Here is a 20,508-nt window from a genome sequence, read left to right on the forward strand (position 1 = left end):
GATGCTTTTAACTATTTTTTTAAAGCATTTGAAGAACCAGTATTCATATGAAATTACTATGTAATTTGGTATTTTGAGTATACATAAATATTGAAGAATAGGGTGAATATTTTTAACAGTTGAGGACATATTTAAAGGTGCTTTTGTTTGCAAATACGTTTGGATAACTAATTAAACAATTTAATTATTATTATTATAAATAATTTATGTTAATACGTTGGGTGAATTAAAAAATAAATTGTTTGGTTCTTTTGAATTAAAAAAATTTCAACTTCAACACACACATATATGAAACTAACATTTTTTTTCAATTTCAACTTCAACACACACGTTGGGTGATAACTAACATTTTTTTATCATATCAAACTTCAACACACACACACACACACACACACACACACACACATGTATGTATGTACATATTAGATTTATGTTTAAGTTTATGGATGAGGTTTTTATTTAATAATTGTATTTAGAACATATGATTATTTTTTATAGGCCAAGAATGTATTGACCCCTTGTGATGAATTAACCAATTAATTAGCCAAGTGAATTAATTAAGTCAATTAGCATGCAATACGCGTGGTAGCACAAATAAATCACCAACTAAGTTAATATGCGACAGAAAATAAAGTTGACACGGTGATTTGTTTACGAATGAGGAAAACCTACAAGGCAAAAACCCTACCGGGTGATTTTAAGATCACTACTATCAAGAATCCACTATTATCACAACAAGAGGTTATAAGTAAAGGAATCTCAGTACCTTATATCAACCTACAGTTGAACCCTTACTCCAATACCTAATTAGACTTATTCTGTAGTGACAGTCTCTCCTTTTCGATGCACGACTTCCAGTACGTGACTAACCAATCGACGCACAAATCTAAGTACGTGCTAACTACCAACTTGAGTAGGATGTTAGTTGCAAAGTTCTTTAGTTCATCAACACGATGAAGATCACGAAACTCCTTGGTTACAAAACCCTACAGCATACAAACGTAGCAGCTTCTTGAAGAGTAAGATGAACTAGGGCAAATTGTCTCCGGTCACAATATGCTTGTGAAAAACTTTTGCTTTGAGTTGTATCACTTGCATCAATTGTTACATATGTTTAGGATTGTGAGAAAATAAAACCTAAACAAATATACACGGATTGGAGTGAAATCAGAACTGAAAATCTGATTTTCGTATATCTCAATAGATAGCTTATCTATCGAGCAGCTATTGAGCAACGAGCTTACACAGCCTTTTAAACCTTGATAGATTCTATTTGTCGAGTTAGCTGTCAAGCTTTAAAATTCAGCACTTCTTCATTTGATTATTGGACAGATTTGCATGACTTTAACACTTGGACTTGAAATCTTGTTTCTTGAAGTATTAAATATATCCTAGATCTACCCAATTACAAGTAAAGTGTGTTTTGTCAAAAGATTAACCAATTCTAAAATGACATATGTTCCTAACATGATTCATATATGTCCTAACACTTTTTTTTTTCCGAGAATATCAACCTATGATGTCTACTTCTGATGATAACTCTTTTATCATCAGTCCAAGACACTAATCGGTTTTTAGTGTAGGCAGAAATTGAATCCCAGATTTCTTATTCAACCATCAGAGATTTTACCAGTTGAGCTAATTGAAACCCACTATATGATTCTTTATTTTCTACATTCCCTTTAAGATTTTTGAAATTGTATACAAATAATAAACTATATGATTGTACACATCTCATTTTGTAACCGAACACATAGTCAACAACAAAGTTGTAGTTTCAAGTCACTCAAAGGCAAGAATATCATTTGGACCATTGAATGACCACAAATTCCATTTTAAGTCACATAGATCACCATAGTGCCATGATGGATAAATTAGATGAGACACAAGTTTCTGTTTTAAATTCTTTTAATTGTTCAAAGGCAAAAGGTGGCTAGAGCTTATGATTAATGGATAAAACCAAAGTCTTTTGCTATAGGAGACTTGGTTCGAAAAGTCATTCTTCCATTAGAAAATAAGGATTCTTATTTAGGAAAATAAAAAAGGTCGCCTGGAGGACCATTGGACATAGGTGACATGGTCCTCCAAGTGCACTATATAATTTCTAACAAAGTGGGAAGGATAATTTTTCATAAGTGAGGTTTGAGGTTTATATTGGAATTGAATACAACCTAATGGATATTAATGGTAATGAATATGCTAGATCTATCAATGGAAAATTCTTAAAATTATACAAGTCAAGAATAAATGAATGGCTTACAAGCACTAAAAACATTAAGACAGTCATCAACTATAGAAACCAAACGGTGGTTAACTAGACAATGAAAAAATAATCTTGAGTAAGCCTAAATAGCGGGTCCAAGTAAAATAATATTTGATGGGCTTTAAACACAAATCAAGATAATTGTTTAAATATTTACAATAAAGGCCCCTCAAACATAGGCCTACTCAATATAAAAATATATACAATAATACTAGTTTGTGCATTTACTTGAAATTTTCAAAAGACTCCTTCAAGCACTCCCAATTAGCTTCTGCTATGTATTGTCTGTCATAACAGTGTGATTTCATCTTAAAGCAATGCAATTTCTTATTCCAATTTGGACAGAGCTTCAAAACTTTGAGGGGCCCTCTCTACCTGCAACATCAATTAGCTTTTTCAAGCTGGGATACATAATCTAGAAGATCATCCTTTTTCATCTTCTTATCAAAAATAACTACATAAGTTTGTCAGCTTTTTTCTACGTGTTTTTGGCTTTAATAAACTGGTCAGTAGCAGCACCAATAGTACTCAAGAATAAATTCAATAGACCATTTACTCATGTTTTGCTCTCGAATGTGGGGTAAAAGAAGTTTGCAAAGCTCCACAAAGTGCGATCTTATGTCATTATCAAGAAGAGTGAAACTAATTGGAGCAGAAAAATACTTCTTGATTGCCTCAAGAGATGCATCCGGTTATTAAAGAGAACAAGCTGAGAAAGCTCCCGCTAAAGTAGAGGTTGATTTAAATAGAGTATCTAACTTCTTAAAAAATTTCAACACATGTAACCTAGTACATTCTCTCAGGAAAAGCAACAATATATTGTACGAAGACTTACTAGCCAAGAAAGGATTGCAAGTGACTGATGAATAAATTCAACATTTGTAACCTAAAATATTCTATCAGGGAATCCAACAATTGTATGGACTTACTAACCAAGAAATGATGTATTTTGGCTAACACTTTTTATCTAATGTACTGAAAACTTGATTTTTTGTTGTGTGCCAACTAATGTTTGATGTAGAAAATTGTATTTAGTGTACGTTTCAGATGCATGCAACATTACACTCACAATATGTGGGCTCCATCCACCTGTGAGATTCAAATATGATTGTAATATTGTATGCATCCAAAGTATTATACACTGTCAAGAGGTTATAGTTTAACTAATTTGGCACTTCCTAGTATATTTACAATGTAAACATCCAATATTCAGTACCGAATTATTTTTAAAAAATTCAAATACCTTTTTCAATGCAAGGTGTGGTATACCTGACCTCGTACTATTTTGTATATATGGCTATTCTATCTAATGCAATCAATAATAATGATAATGGAGGAAAAGTTAACAGATGCCTTAAGGACTTTGGTTTAGAAAATAATTTTAGAAAATTTTCATGAAAAAAGAAATAAACAAGTCACATCCTAAGAGACGTCTTTATACTTTAGTTGACAACCTCAAGTTGATCTTACATCTACCTTGAGTTTGAGGAGTGTTGTTAACGTGTATTAGGGTGTGTGGGCTTTAGGCCCACCTTGTTGTTAAAGTGTATTAGGATATGTGGGCTTTAGGCCCATCTTGTTTACTTGTATAGCACACTTACTTGTACTGCACACTTTGCCTCCTATATAAAGGCACTCATGTATATTCTATTAATTGAGAAATACAATATACTTATTCAATCTCTATATAATGTGGGTAAAATATAAAAATAAAAGTAGAACAACCTTTCATTGAAGAACCAAAGGCATCTATTGGATCTCTATTGATTGTCTATACAACTGTATCCCTATCCATGGACTGTAAGCTAATTTTCCATGCCTGTTATATGTCTTGATTTGCTGGAGATGATGTGACAGATTTCTTTATGCAATCTACAATACCCTCACAATCTACTTCACGAAGGACATTTTGAGAGTCATCTTCAGAGGCATCCTCTGGATACGAATGTGGAGACCGAAGGTTCCCATGAGTCTGAAAGGCTCTCATCGTCTTACAATGTTCAGCTTCATCATCTCTAATGTTCAAAAACACGTCGTACAAATTCTCTGAAGAAAATGAATGAAAATTAATAGAAGCAAAATAAATCTTTTGACTGGTATTCTTTTTCCTCTTCTTTCTTGTGGTTAATTTTGTTAGGAAAAATAAGAAGAAAGGATTTGCGAGCCTAGGTAAGATCGGTTCATGATCATGGGATCCTTTTCTATCAGATTAGAAAGGTTGTTGCACAAAATGTACTTCTAAGTAATTTCTCCATAAACAAAAAAGGAAAGAGGGAAATATATTGAGCAAATAGAACCTCAATGAATTTATAAAAAAATAATAATAATAAAAAATAAATAAATAAAAAAGGTTGGCCTTCCATCATGGTCTGCGCCTAATCAATTGGCACAGGGGTATAACTGGAACCAAGGGTACATAAATGAAAGCACTAACACTTTCAAAAAGTCAGCAGAGCAATGAAATTTGAGCTACTCATTTCGTGGTACCGAAAGACATAGTGGAGCAGGTAAATGAGTCATTGAAAAACATCAAAGCTAATGACATTACATATCTGCATCGAATATTGAGGAAATGTCACTCATAACCTAGGTAGTATCTTAGAAGATGGAAAAAAAGCATGTAAGATGAAGACTTACCAAACAAGTATAAGTCGCCTCCAGTGTAGTATTTTACATCAACCTCAGGTGCAGGTGATTTTTTCAACTCCTCTACAAAGAAACAAAAAGAACAGGCACCATAAGAATGATTGAGTCACATTTAGAAGTACGAGTTACTGTCATTCCAATAGGACCCAGTGGCTTCTTGCAGAGTAGTCTTAGTGCGCGACCTGGAGAACTCAAGGAATCCTGAGTCAAATGGGGGCTGAGTGGTAGTACAAGGTGATTAGGCATCACACAACATATGGTCTGTATGTACCAAAACAAATATAATCTTTTTTTTTTTTTTGGAGAAACCAGACAGAACTTTATAAAAGAGCTATCTAGAGTATACACTAGTGAAAAGTATACAAAAATCAGCATTTCAGATGAATAATAACATGTAGTGACCCTGTAGAAAAGTAGATATTGAAAAAACTGAAGTTTTTTTTTTTTTACTTATTTATTAGTAAAGAAAAAAAAGTTGAAAATTACAAGACAAATTCATTTCCTAGCTAGGAACAATCCATAGCAGTGACTACCAACAGAATTTCAGTTTATCTTGTTGCGCCTATCCTCGTAGGTATTTTTGTTAACATTGTTTTAGAATTTTTTGTATCAATAATTTTTTTTTCCTTAAGTTGCAAAATTTAATTTTTAATATAGCTCTTATGTTAAATTAAAAATCAATTAAATTTAAAATTGATTTCCTTGTAGGTTATTTAATAGTAAAGGTTAACAATTAGTGAATTATTTATTTTGAGTGTTCTTAAAACTGATGAATAAAAATGGTGGGGATTTTGGACATAGACAAAATACTTGAAAAGACTTTTATAAGTAGGTTTTATTTTCATAGGTGGTTCAGTTCAATTCATAATTAGTAGGAGTGTGAAATAATTGCAATAAGGATTTTGGAGCACTAGGTTTTTTTTTTTTTTTTTTTTTTTTTTTTAAAGCATTTGATGAACAATATCAAGGAGTGTTCGTGTAATTTGGTATTTTGAGTATACATAAATATTGAAGAATAAGGTGAAGGTTTTTAATACTTGAGGACATATTTAAAGGTGCTTTTGTTTGCAAATACATTTAGATAACTAAGTAAACAATTTAGTTATTATTGTTATGAATAATTTGTTTTAATAAGCTGGGTGAATTAAAAAACTTTTTTTGTTTCTTGTGAATTAAACAATTTTCAATTCTTAAAAATATTGAAACAAATTTCTTTTTGTTCTGGTCATTGTTTGAAATTTTTTAATCACGGTTTTATAAAAAGAAAAAAGAAAAAAAGAAAAGAAAAGAAAAGATAGGATAAAATAGGTTATGTGTAAATTACCGAATAAAATCAAATATTCATGTAAAAATTTCAATAAATTTTCATCTGTATATTTGAAGAAAAACTAACATGATTATGTTCATTTTTGTGTTTATGTTTATGTATGAGGATTTTATTTAAAAATAGTAGTTTTAGAACACATTATTCTTTATTTTTTAAACTCCCTTTAAGATTTTTGAACTTGTATCCAAATAATAAATTATATGTTTGTAGACACCCCATTTTGGGGTTGAACACTAAATCAATGACAAAATTGTAATTTCAAGTCACTCAAGGGCAAGAATATCCATTGAATGACCACAAATTTCATTTTAAGTCATATAGATCACCAGTGCCATGATGGATGAACTAGATGATTTAGATGATTGAGAGACAAATTGTTATTTTAAATACTTTTAATTTTTCAAAGGTAAAAGGTGACTAGAGCTTATGATTAATGAATAAAAAAAAGTCTTGCTGTAGGAGACTTGGTTTGAAAAGTCATTCTTCCATTAGGAAATAAGGATTCTTATTTAGGAAAATAAAAAATGTCACCCGGAAGACCATTGGACATAAGTAACATGGTCCTCCAAGTGCATTGTATAATTTCTCCCAAAGTGGGAAGGATCATTCTTCATAAGTGAGGTTTATGACAAAATTGAATACAAACTAATGGATATTAATGATAATGAATATGCTAGATCTATCGATGGATAATTCTTAAAATTATACAAGTCAAGTACGAATGAATTGGCTTACAAGCACTAAAGACATTAAGATAGTCATCAAAACATGACTAAGAGGAAAATGGCTTGGATTATTTGGGAAAAACTTTGCGAACAAACGCATCTAGTGGTATAGGTTTTCGACAATTAAAGCAATTCAATTTGGCACTCCTGGCAAAACAGGGGTAGAGGCTCCAAACAAAATAGGATTTTATGGTCTTTCAGGTTTTCAAGGCTAGATATTTCCCACAATGTGAGTTCATTCAAGCTTTTCTACGAAACAACCTATCGTATGCTTAGTGAAGTATAATGGCGGCTCAAAATCTAGTGCAACATGGGCTGCAATGGAATGTAGGAAATTGAGAATCTATAAGGATATGGGGGGGGGGGGGGGGGCAAATGGATGCCTACATCCTCTACACATAAGGTAGTGACCCCTATGCAATTTTTGCACCTCAAAACACGAGTAAATGAGTTGATTTTCGTAAAGGAAGCTAGCTGGGAAAATGAGGTTATTGATGTTGTTTTCCTTCCCTATGTGGCAAAATTATCAAGAGTATTCTGCTAAGTCTTCACCTTCTAAAGGACAAGTAAATTTGGTCTGAAAGTAGTGAATGGCTTATTCTATGTTTGCAGTGCTTATAGGGTGGCCATGGAACTCTCTCGGACTCTATATTCTGGGAATAGTTTAGATGGTAGCTAACTTTGACGGTTTTGGAAAAGTGTAAAGAGCTTGTTGTGATATCCTTCCTACAAAGGATAATCTATTGCGCAGACATGTCTTGCAAGACAGTTGCTGTGATAAGTATTGCTTAGAAAGGTTATGAAAGTTTAATCCCTAACAATGTCATACTTTGCGTGGAGAGTATGTCACAATATCCTTACTATTAAGAATATTGTGGAAACATGTCTTGCAAGAGAGTTGCTACAAGGAGTGTAGTTTGAAATCTTGAGACATTAGGCCACTTTTTCTAGGGCTTTTAGCGAGCTAGGAAGGTGTGAAAGTGTTCTAACCTTACATTTCACTTCGGAACAGTCTAGATCTGAACCTTTATGGACACGTTGTGGTATTTGATAATGGCTGATTCCTATGTAGAGGATAAAGTGGTCAGGTTTGTCACTATTGCATGGGTAATGTGGTTCAATCCAATGAAATTTGACATGGAGGCAGTAAGATGAACGGCATGGCTATAGTACAGAAGGCAACTTAGTATTTGGAAGAGTATATGGCTGCAAAATGTGTCTCCCAACAGCCTCTTGTGGTGCGTGTAGTTAGTTGGGCCCCTCTACCAACAATGATGTATAAAATCAACGTTGATGGGGTTGTTTTCTCTACCCAAAAAGCAATAGGTGTGGGGGTCTTGATCCATGATGATAGTGGCCAAGTGATAGCAGCTTTAAGTTAGAAAATTTCTGCAATCACATATGAAGTTTATGTTTTCTAAATAGTTCTTATTATGTTTATGTTTAATGTTTATGTTTATGTGTATGTTTATGATTATGAAGTTCTTGTCTCATTATTGTTTTCCAATCACATAGTTATTTATTTTCAACATATATATCCCTCTAAGATTTTTCAAATATATAATAAAAAAAAACTATATACTAGGGTAATTCAACTATCTTAATTTTATTTTCGGATAATCTTGCACAGCATGCTCGAGATCGTCATGAGGAGTATAAATCCATCACCAACCATCCAATACCGCGACAGCAACCACACCATTTAGTCTAGTCCCCCCTGCCACCAGATTTGTATAAAATAAATATGATGGGGCATCATTTGCTGAAGCTGGCAAATCTGGAATTGGAGTTATGATCCGCAATTCACAAGGACTAGTGATAGCCTCTTCAGTGCTGCAACTTCCTTAGGAGTATAATGTAATGAAAATTGAGTCCATGGCAGCAGCCTGAGCAAAGGAGTTTGGCTTGGAAGTTGGTATAGATCAGGCTATTGTAGAAGGAGACTCAGAGATCGTGGTGAAGGCCTTGTTGAAGGAGGATGTTGATTTGATGGCCTATGGTTTGTTGATTAAAGATGCAGGTTCTTTTGCTCAATTTTATTTAAAATTGCTGTACTCTCATACTGAGAGAGATGGTAATAAGGTAGCTCACAGGTTAGTGAGATTAGTAGTCATTAAAAATTGTGCTGTGTAGATAGAAGATGTTCCACCACAAATCTTACCTGTAATTCAGACTGATATAGCCATTTTGAGTTAATAAAGTTTCATGGTCTTTCCCATATATATATATATATATATATATTTATGCCTTACATTCAGAGTTTTCAAGTTAAAACAAATTCAATACATGAAGATAATTCAACTTTATCTTGTTGTGTATATCTCATTTGTATTTCTGTTAACAACGTTTTAGAATTTTTCGTATCAATAAATTTTTCAAAATTTTTTTTCTTAAGTTCCAAAATTTAATTTTTAATATAGTTTTTATCTATACTATTATTTAAGGGGTTTCCCCTGTTTGGATTCCTCATTTTTTTAGTTTAAAAATTCCCTTATACCCCTATGTTTAAGTAGAGATAAAACTATAGGACAATCTGGTAAAAATGCAACTTTAACTCCCACCAACACATTGCCTAAAAAATAGGACAACTTTCCTGTTAATTTTCAAATTATTTTATTCACTTATTAATTATATTTTCATATATATATATATATATAAAATTAAAATAAAAACAGTTTTTTATTTCTAAAAAATAGGACCACTAAAAAAAAAAAAAGCCTCATCGCACGCATTTTGCGTGTGTAGTGAGGCTAGTATGAAATTAAAAATCTATTAAATTTAAAATTTATTTCATAGTAAGTTGTTTAATAGTAAAGTTTAACAATTAGTAATTTATTTATTTTGAGTGTTCTTAAAACCGAATAAAAATGGTGTGGATTCTGGACACAGAAGAGATACTTGAAAAAGCTTTCATGAGTGTGTTTGTTTACATAGGTGGTCTAGTTCATTTCATAGTTAGTAGGAGTAAGAAATAATGGTTGGCGGAACTTTAGTTTTTTTTTTTTTTTTTTTTTTTTTTTTTTTTTTTTTTTTTTTAATTTAAAAAAAAGCGTTTGAACAACAAAATCAAGGAGTATTCATATATGATTACATGTAATTTGGTATTTTGAGTATACATAAATATTGAAGGATAGGGTGAAGATTTTTAATACTTGAGGACATATTTAAAGGTGCTTTCGTTTGTGAAATACTGAATAAACAATTTAGTTATTATTATTATAAATCATTGATGTTAATAAGTAGTTGGGTGAATTAAAATAATTGTTTGGTTCTTGTGAATTAAACAAATTTCAATTCTTAACAATATCAAAACAAATTTCGTTTTGTTCTAATCCTTGTTTGAACATTTGCTAATCACAATTTTTTTGAAAAAAATAAAAGATAGGATAACATAAATTATTTGTAAATGACATAATAAATATTTAGAACATGTAGGGAAATGGATATATAAGGCCTAATAAACTTCAAGCCAAATAGTAGAAATAAGCCCACTACTAACTGACCCACTTTGAAAATAAGCCTCTCCAAGAGAATGAAGCTTCGAATCACAGACCAGGCATAGCGCCATCCTAGATCAAAATGCCGAGGACCCCATCTGAGGTGTAATTGAGCCTTCGAGGAAAAATTCTAGAAGGCTTGAGGTTCTCTGAGGAAGCTTTCTGAAGCTTCCTAATGATTTTACAGTAACCTCCGCATTAATGAAGGTCACTAGCCTAGCACCACTGCATTTAATGCAGAATGACAAGACTGAACAATAAAAGAAGCCCCAAAAGTCTCCTTTTATGATGAAAATGTGAGGAAAGAAGAGCCCAATGGGACAAAAAGTTATCCAAGTGTCCACCTAGAGAAGAAGATAGAGCTAATATAAGGAAGGATAAGGGCAAAAAGAAAGGGAGACACATGAGACATAGAAGACACAAGAGATATAGAGAATTTTCCAGAAGATGAGAGTATCTTTATTATTGAGTGAAACCCTTGTAACACAATCCATGATATGAAATGATAAGGATTGAGTTCTACATGATTATTATGTAGCTGTTTCTTGTCCTCATTCAAATCTCTCATTGTGGATTAATATTAGCCATAATATAAATTAGTTGTGATCCTAACCTTACTCAATTACCACCACATCATAGCTGAGTGTTTCGGGACAAATAGAACACACGATTATTTATTTTCTCCATTTAAGATTTTTGAAATTGTATACTAATAATAAACTATATGTTTGTAGACACCCCATTTTGGGGTCGAACACTTAGTCAATGATAAAGTTGTAATTTCAAGTCACTCAATGGCAAGAATATCATTTGGACCATTGAATGACCACAAATTCCGTTTTAAGTCACAAAGATTACTATAGTGCCATGATGAATAGTGACAAAGCGGCGGCCGCGGGGGGGGGGGGGGGGGGGAGCAGTGCCCCCTGAGTTTTTTAAACTTCCACTAATAAAGGCAATAAATTATAAATGAGCCTTAAAATTTACTTACTGGCCCTCCTAAGAGTTTGGGAAAAATTTTCTCTAAATTTATTTTCGGCTTTCTCAGATTTGAAAATTGATTAAAAAAAAGTAACCCAAAATTTTTTTTGATACAAAGAATCTGATAAAAAAAATTTAGCATATGAACAACATCTAGTAATGTTTTACCAAATTATGGCCATAAGAGACAAATTGAAAATTCCACTAGGCTTGGCATCCCTAAACTTGTAAGGTTTTTTTTTTTTTTTGGAGAAGGACTAATCTTATAGTTGAGGTGGATGTCTTGATAGTATTCACTTTGACATGGATAGCTCTCAAACTATCAATCATTCTTACATTTTACGTGTTATCATCTCTAATTGCAGATAATTGATGAATAAATTCAACACATGTAACCTAGTACATTCTCTCATAGAAAGCAACAATTGTACGGAGACTTACTAGCCAAGAAAGGATTGCAGGTATCTGGTAACAATTCAACACGTGCAACCTAGAATATTCTCTCAAGGAAGGTAACAATTTTATGGACTAACAAGCCAAGAAATGATGTATTTTGGCCAGTGGCATAGCTAGAATCTGACTTGAGGGGGGTTAAAAATTACATTTAACAAGCACATATACGCACGTGCAATAAAATATATTCATATAATATTTGAAATCCATTTGAAAAATAACATATTCATTACATTATATTTATTTATTAGGGATTTATTTACATGAATAATCTTTTTGAAATTTTAATTATAAAAAGGTTAAAATTATACTTATAGATGGAAAGGTTTTTAGTTGTTATATAGATGTACATAAAGTAAAAATTACAAAAATTTCTATTATTTTTGTAAAGCTATATGTTCTAGGTTTATTTATTTTAGCTTAACATGCCAACTTATTTTTATCTTTACAAATGTATAATTTTTTTAAAGGCTCACTTTTTCTAAATACACCTATACTTTTACGAAATTTATTTTTTATACAAAATATAGCTCAACGAAAATAATCTGTAATAATGGAAAGCCCTCCCTACATTAGGAGGGTTTTGGTTTTGGTTTTGGTTTTGGTTTAAAAAAACATCCTAGTTATTAAAAATTTATTTATATAATACAAGAAATTCGTTTAAAAAGTCACCAAAGAAAAAGAGGAGAAAAATCAAACAATATTAGATTATAAGTCAGCTATGTGTCAAGGTATTTGTTTGTTTTGTTTTGTATTTTTTTTAAGTAGAATTGGGCTATTTTAATATAGGATGGGCTATATTTTGAGATGGCATTAGTGGGCTATACTCCCAATCCTCCCATGAAATGAGAGTAGCTGGTTGTATTGTATACAGTTTCATAACCTTTTCTTAAAAATAGTTCAATCTTTTTACCTCAAATGCGTCTTGGCCTGGTAATAAGCATATATTAATAGCTTTTTCCCTTGGCTCCGCCATTGATTTTGGCTAACCCTCTTTTTTTTTTTTTTTTGTGTACAGAAAGCTTGACGTTTTTCTTTTTTGGTTGTGAGCCAACCAATAACCGATGCAGAAGGCTTAGTTAGTGTTTCAAATGCATGCAATATTACACTCACAATAGGTGGGCTCTATCCAACTGTGAGATTATACTCTATGCATCCAAAATAATGATCGACACTTTCTAGTATTTTCAAAATAAATATCCAGCATTCAATATCAAATTATTAAAAAATAAAATCAAATACTTTTTTCAATGCAAGACTGTGGGTATACCTCATACTATTTTGTATTTATGGCTATTCTATTTAATACACCCATTAATAATTAATATTAATAATAAAAAGGCTAAACTTTGTGGTACCGATTGACAGATGTAAAAGAGATGAATTTATTTTAATGACAGAAAATTGGCCTTCTCACGAGATTTTATTTAGTTGGTTAGTTCAAAGTTCAGAACACACTTTTTGCAGCAAAATGCAGCGATGAATGCTTAGCACCTGAACAAGGAAAATAATCAGCTTGTTATTGTTTCAATGTAAAATTAAACAAGGATTTATAACTTGATGTAATGGTTACATCCCTCTTATATAAAGGTGAACCCCATAAGAACCCCATAAGCGTAAAACTCTCTTTGTAATTCTTTTGTTCTGTTCTGAGTTAATACATCTAGCCAAAAAAAAAATGATGTCGGTTTAATTTTACATTGATAAGCTTCCTCATCAGGCTGTGTCATCTAGGAAGCATTCTTGGAATGGAGATGAATTTATGAGAGGAAGCAAAAGAGATGTGTCACAGATTATGATGAACTACAGCATGAATTTCTTCCTCAGCTCTATATAACGTGGGTAAAATATAAAAATAAAAGTAGAACAACCTTTCGTGGATCTCTATTGATTGTCTATACGATTGTATCCCTATCCATGGATTGTAAGCTAATTTTCCATGCCTGTCATATGTTTTGATTTGCTGGAGGTGATGTGACAGATTTCTTTATGCAATCTACAATACCTTCACAATCAGCTTCATGAAGGACATTTTGAGAGTCATCTTCAGAGGCATCCTCTGGATATGAATGAGGAGACCGAAGGTTCCCACGAGTCTGACAGGCTTTCATCGTCTTACAATGTTCAGCTTCATCATCTCTAATGTTCAAAAACACGTCGTACAAATTCTCTGAAGAAAAGGAATGAAAATTAACAGAAGCAAAATAAATCTTTTGACTGGTATTCTTTTTCCTAGGTAAGATCGGTTCATGATTATGGGATCCTTTTGTATTTAGATTAGAAGGGTTGTTGCACAAAATGTACTTCTAAGTAATTGCTCCATAAACAAAAAAGGAAAGAGGGAAATATATTGAGCAAATAGAACTTCTTCAATGAATTTATAAAAAAATAAAATAAAATGGTTGGCCTTCCATCATGGTCTGCCTAACAAGCCAATCTTTTTTCCAAGAGAAGCAACCCACCCGCTGGAATACAAAGCTGTCTCTAATCAATTGGCACAGGGGTATAACTGGAACCAAGGGTACATAAATGAAAGCACTAATACTTTCAAAAAGTCAGCAAAGCAATGAAATTTGAGCTACTCATTTTGTGGTACCAAAAGACATAGTGGAGCAGGTAAATGAGTCATATTGAAAAACATCAAAGCTAATGACATTACCTATTTTAGGCCTTCGAGAATTGGGAGTTCTTGCCGTTTGAAATTCATCTGCATAGAATACAGAGGAAATGTCATAACCTAGGTAGTATCTTAGAAGTTGGAACAAAAGCTTGTAAGATGAAAACTTACCAAACAAGTAGAAGTCACCTCCAGTGTAGTATTTTACAGCAACCTCAGGTGCAGGTAATTTTTTCAACTCCTCTACAAAGAAACAAAAAGAACAGACACCATAAGAATGATTGAGTCTCATTTAGAAGTACGAGTTACTGTCATTCTAATAGGACCCAGTGGCTTCTTGAGTAGTCTTAGTGCGAGACCTGGAGAACTCAAGGAATCCTGAGTCAAATGGGGGCTGAGTGGTAGTACAAGGTGATTAGGCATCACACAACATATGGTCTGTATGTACCAAAACAAATATAATCTGATGCTATTGAAATTGACTTTTGAATCTATAATAGTTATGTGTGCACGTGCAACCAAGCAAGATTAATATTTATTAACATTAAAACTCTCAACACACCTCCTTGGGCCTTGATAAATTTGTCGTAAGTTTCAAATGCATGGCCCTCTACACATTCAGAAAAGTGATCTGCACTAGTGACAAGAATACAAAAATCAGCATTTCAGATGAATAATAACATGCAGTGACCCTGTAGAAAAGTAGAAATTGAAAAATAAAGTTTTTTTTTTTTCTTATTTATTAGTAAAAAAATAAAGTTGAAAATTACAAGACAAATTCATTTCCTAGGAACAATCCATAACAGTGACTACCAACAGAATTTAAGTTTTTATGAGCTCCAAGAGATAGCAGTATCATATTTAGAGTCATTTTGCTTGCTTTCAAGTTGAATTGAAAAATCAATTTATGGTCTCAGTTTGGTTGAAAATTGAAATACAACAAGAAGTCTTATAACCATTCAGAAAAGCGAAGCCAGCAGGATTCTGGGAATAAAGAAGGTGCAAAATTATTATACAGTAAAACCAAGATACGAGTACTTACATGCCATTCTAGGGCTTATAACATACATTAAGACTGTCATAATGTAGTAAGCGATTGCAATATGTTGAGCAAGAAACCGGTCAATCCACCAAGCATTTCCCCCCAACTCCTGCAATCAGAAGTATGTAACCTTAAATATCAAGCAAATTACACAAGTAATATTTCAAGTTTTCATATCTTTTAGGTGACTATATCTGCAAAATGGTTGGCCTAGTGGAAATAAATGAAGCTACAAGAATTCTACAAGAAAATCTTTATTTTGTGTGTGTGTGCATGTTCATAGAAGAGCAGTGTCAAGCTAACCTGCAGTTCCCGCCCCCTGCAGGGTGGGGAGCTGAGAGCCTCCATCACTTCTGATAAATATTCTTCACAATTGGTTAAGTTTTCTCATCAGTCTTTAGGTCATAAATTTAAAGTTTCTTAATCTTTCAGTTTTGGAAAGTTTAATGAACCATATCATAAATGAGGGCAAGATATGGTATTTTCAGGGAAAACTAAACAGAATCAAAATAATGGTGGAACCTTTTTACAGAGACTTTTCTTACTGAAGAACAAATATGGTGCTATATCAATTATAACAATGAGAAAGGAATTTTGAAGAAAGAATATTACTTCCATAATGAGCAAGTGATGCATCTCATTCCAACTCTCGGCAAAATGCACTTTTATGTAATCTGCTCTTCTCCACCAACCAAAACTCTCATACATGTGTAGAACAGACATAAAGGCTGCCATTGAAATATTTAATCACAAAACAGAATTCAGAGATAGGATTCAAAGTGGTCTACAGTGTTCAAATATAGGTGCATAAGAAAGTCTTTTTTTAGTAACTTACTGAAAACAAAGATTAAATCAACAAGTTCTGATGAAATTTTCTATGTTCCCATAAATGGATACAATGCATAATTGCTGCACATTTGTGCGTGTGTAATAAGTTGAGCATACCTTTCATTGGAGCCTCCTTATTCACAAACTGATAATATATATGCCAAATGTATCATGTTTCTAGAGCATGATCAAGTTATAATAGATGTACACAAGAATAGTTAACTTTTCTCCTGATGACAAATTGCCAAGACCACACATGTTTGCCAAGCTCAGAAGGTATCTACAACATTTGTTCTTACAAATTTAAGAACGTTCATTCAAGCTGGTAAAACAGTTTCTAGCATTGGCTACAAAATCCCCAATAAAGGATTCAACAAGACAGAGAATAGAAAACACTTTAGCACTCACCAAAATAAGGAACTCTTGCAATAGTTTCCAGTACAAAGAACCTTGGATATTCTCGATCATGGTACAAGGTATCGAGTATCTTTATCACTGAGTCCTGGAATGATTGATAGAGTTAAATTATTATCAAAGGGTATGAACTTCTGCTATAGACAGAGGCTCCTTAGCTGCTGAAGAGTTCTTGTGCAGCATAACAAGCACAAAATAGTAATTACGAGAACTCCTCAGTTCTCCCGTGTCTTAATATAGAGTCATGGTAGGGGCAGCACTGATATAATAGAAATAAATTATATGATTAAGGATACAGATATTCTAACCTGTAAGTCACAATATTTTCTACATCTACACATCATATACTGGAATCATATTATCCAATCAATAAGAATTATGGGATTAAGGGTATCAACAACAGAGTTTTATCAGATTAAACATGAGACTAACATCGTAAATTTAAATATCTAAGATTCATCTCTATAAACATGAATAATTATTGCACGCCATATATAAAAATGTGTTAAGCAGCTCTAGTTTGGAACTAATACCATGTAGATGGGAAAAAAAAAAAAAAGACTCTTTGCATTTTTTTTACCATACTATACACGGAAACACATTGATAATCTGAATTCAACTAATGAATCCAATTTTAATGTGGTCCATTACAAAGAATGGGTCTGATAAACATGAAACAATATTTCCTAAATACTAAGTCAATAGTTATCCCAATAACATTCAAGAATCAACCGAATACTGAACAAAGAAGTAGGCACACACATTTCATAAAAACATAGCAACACGTAATTTCATATCACCATATCAACATTGGATCTACAGTTGGTTTGACAACATGAACAGAGCGAAAGGGAGATAAGCTGTGTACCGTGAGAAAGATATTCACGGATTGTTCGAACTTGATAGCCCATCTCTCCAATGCATCGGAAGATGAACTCTCTGGTGGTTCATTATCGCCGCCACTTCCTTTCCCTCCATCACCAGGAGAAGTCTTTGCCGGAAATGACTCCTCCACTACCACTTTCTCCTCATTTTCTTTCAAAACAGTTGCTCGGACCCGACACGACTTCCTAGCAAATCACAAACTCAAAGGAAATTAAACCACTCATCCAAATCTCTCCTTCCAACATTTATAAATGTAATAACAACCTAAAATTATCACAGACGATGCAAAAATTGATATAAATTTGAACTAAAAAACTCAGTGATTAGACTAAATTTAAGAACTAAATAGAGGAAAATTATAATAATATTGAACTAAATCAGCAATTGATGAAGCTCATTAAGTGTAAGTGATTAAACTTTAACAATCTCACTCCCAAAACAACGAGTGTTTATATTCCATTCTTACATCTTTCTTAATCTTAACAAATTAAAAGTAACAAACAAGTTTCTAAATAAGAAAAAAAAAGAAGTAAAACCCTTGTTAGAAAACTGAAAAAGTTTCTTAATTTGACAGAGAAAAAGGGAAAAGGGACCAAGAATTATTGTGACAAACCTGGAAATTGATGGAGCTTTGGAAAGAGGGTTGTAAAGGAAAGGGATTTGGGAGTAAAAGGAAGCTGAGTTATCGTGTTTGGAATTGTATCTGTTGACTTTTAACGGCGAGGCTGAGGTTGTAAACACCGTAGAAGACAACGTCGTTGTGATCATTTTGTTGTTGTTGACACTGTGTTTTGCAGAGGAATGAAGGAAGGAGAAAGAAAAATGAGATTGAAATATGAGGAAAAAGTGTCAAATATCAAAACGCCAAGACGACGAAGATGAGCGGGGATTTTTTTACTTCTTCTTTGTTTTTCTAGAAGAGATTGTCGTTTTGTGAGTTTGGTAATTGGTAATGAGGGCGACTTGTGTTGGGGGGCTTGGGAGTTGGGGCCTGGGGGCATATTCCTCGTTACTGCTTGCTGCACTGGAGAGACAATTCAAAGAGCCCAACTGGTTGTCGTTTTGGGGTATTACTACGTGGCTTGAATTTGGGCTGCACAAATTATTGGAGCTTAGTATTATGTCGGTACGGCAACATTTTTATAACAAATTTTATGAGATAAATTATTATTGTTAGATAAAAATAGAATAAATATTATTTTAGTCTCTAAACTTTAACAAAAGTTTATTTTTTATTCTTAAATGATATCGTTTAATAACTAAAAAAATTTACAAAATGATATGATTGGTTAGTTTCACATCAATAACGTAAAAAACGAATTCCTAATTATTTTTTAGTAATACTAAAGTTAGTACAATTTTTTTTTTTTTTTTGAGAGGAATTTAGTACAAATTGTATTACATATAATTCTTACAAATATAAATAATATCTTGTTACACTCCCTTGGAGCTACATTAAAGTAGCATTTTGGTTCAATCTGGTCCTTTCGGTCCTGCTTAGTCCACTTGGTCCGGTTAGGTCCATTCAATCCAATTTAGTCCACTTCTGTCCATTCATTCTACTTTAGTCCACTTCAGTCTAATTCATTCCATTTCGATCCATTCCTTCCACTTCGGTCCATTCAGTCTAATACAATCTATTCGATCCATTTCGGTCCACTTTGGTTCAATTTAGTCTATTTGGTAATATTAGTCCACATCGGTCCACTTTGGTTCATTTAGTCCATTTTGGGCTAATTGGGCCTTAAATTGATTGTTTTTGTAGATTGCATTTTTAAGTTTTGAGCTCAATTATTTTTTCTTAATTTTTTTGGGTTGAAAAATATGAAATTTTATTCTATTTGGGTCATACTCTTTAGTTTAGGGCTAAAAAATAAAACAAAATAGGTATTATAAATTAGAGATTTTTGGCCCTAAAATGATAAATATTCAAAAAAAAATTACCTTAAAATTCAAGTTTCAATAACATATGTATTATACTTATATTTGGAAAAAAAAAAACTACAATTCTAAACTTATATGATAATTTAAGTTTTTCTTTTCTTTTTTGAAACGATATGATAATTTAATTTAATGTAACATGTTACATATGTTCTATGGAATGAGAGTGTACATTTCTTATTATTAAATTATGTTTTTTAAATAATACATGTACAATTTAACTTACAAATTTTATATTATATTCTTACAAAATAATTATATTACATTTTTTCATGCATTCGGTAGATTTACAACTAGTAAAAAAAAGAAGCAAGAACTAGAAAGTACTTCAATAACTCCAAGGGATTGGTCTAATGATTTTCAAACCTCATGTAACTATGAGATGTAAAGTTTAAGTTTTTAACTCACACCTTCAAAGAACCTTGAAGGGACTATTCCCTATAATTACTTGGTGTGCGACTCAAATGAAATCGGTCAAAATATCCAAATATCGTGCATCAAAGAAACTATAAGACATGTAAGTCCAATTTAGAACTCAGATTGTCATATTTGAGTTACACCCTTTATTTGCAACATGTAGGGGTGTCAAAGAAAAACAAAAGGGTGGATTTGGGTGGGCATAATTGGATTGAGTATATAAAACTCATTTATTCATTAAAACCCATTTAATTAATTGCTTCTAACCCAAATTTAACCCAATCCAATTATTATAAGTAAACCCCAACTTACCCAATTATTAAAATGACCAAAATGCCATTAAAGTGAAAATGACCATTTTGAAGCGAAAATGACCATTTTGAAGCTGGAGGATCTGGTGGCGCCGATATAGACCATCCGATCTGATAATCTGAGCCGTTGGATTTGATCATATCTGAATCTTGAAAGTCAA

General features: G+C 32.4%; 1 protein-coding gene across 1 annotated transcript; it reads right to left on the reverse strand.

Moving 5' to 3' along the window:
* Positions 1–13,449: 13,449 nt before the first annotated feature.
* On the reverse strand, positions 13,450–18,653 carry LOC115978713 (ubiquinol oxidase 4, chloroplastic/chromoplastic-like). Its single transcript, XM_031100558.1, has 9 exons — positions 18,292–18,653; positions 17,662–17,863; positions 16,788–16,881; positions 16,164–16,279; positions 15,552–15,660; positions 15,072–15,140; positions 14,681–14,752; positions 14,552–14,599; positions 13,450–14,062 (listed from the first exon to the last, which is right to left on the reverse strand). The coding sequence occupies exons 1-9, from the start codon at positions 18,444–18,446 to the stop codon at positions 13,839–13,841; spliced, it is 1,089 nt and encodes a 362-aa protein (XP_030956418.1). The 5' UTR covers positions 18,447–18,653; the 3' UTR covers positions 13,450–13,838.
* Between the last annotated feature and the right edge of the window lie 1,855 nt (positions 18,654–20,508).

This window comes from Quercus lobata, chromosome 3 (assembly GCF_001633185.2).
Source record: "Quercus lobata isolate SW786 chromosome 3, ValleyOak3.0 Primary Assembly, whole genome shotgun sequence".
In the NCBI taxonomy this organism is placed as follows: Eukaryota; Viridiplantae; Streptophyta; class Magnoliopsida; order Fagales; family Fagaceae; genus Quercus; species Quercus lobata.

What these genes read in the sequence shown, in the direction of transcription:
- LOC115978713 (XM_031100558.1), bottom strand. Translation starts at nt 18,446, where the DNA reads ATGATCACAACGACGTTGTCTTCTACGGTGTTTACAACCTCAGCCTCG. An exon ending in TGCAAGAGTTCCTTATTTTG is followed by an intron (nt 16,280 to 16,787) that starts GTGAGTGCTAAA and finishes TTTCAATGGCAG; the next exon opens with CCTTTATGTCTGTTCTACAC. An exon ending in ATTTATCAAGGCCCAAGGAG is followed by an intron (nt 14,753 to 15,071) that starts GTGTGTTGAGAG and finishes GTTTCTTTGTAG; the next exon opens with AGGAGTTGAAAAAATTACCT.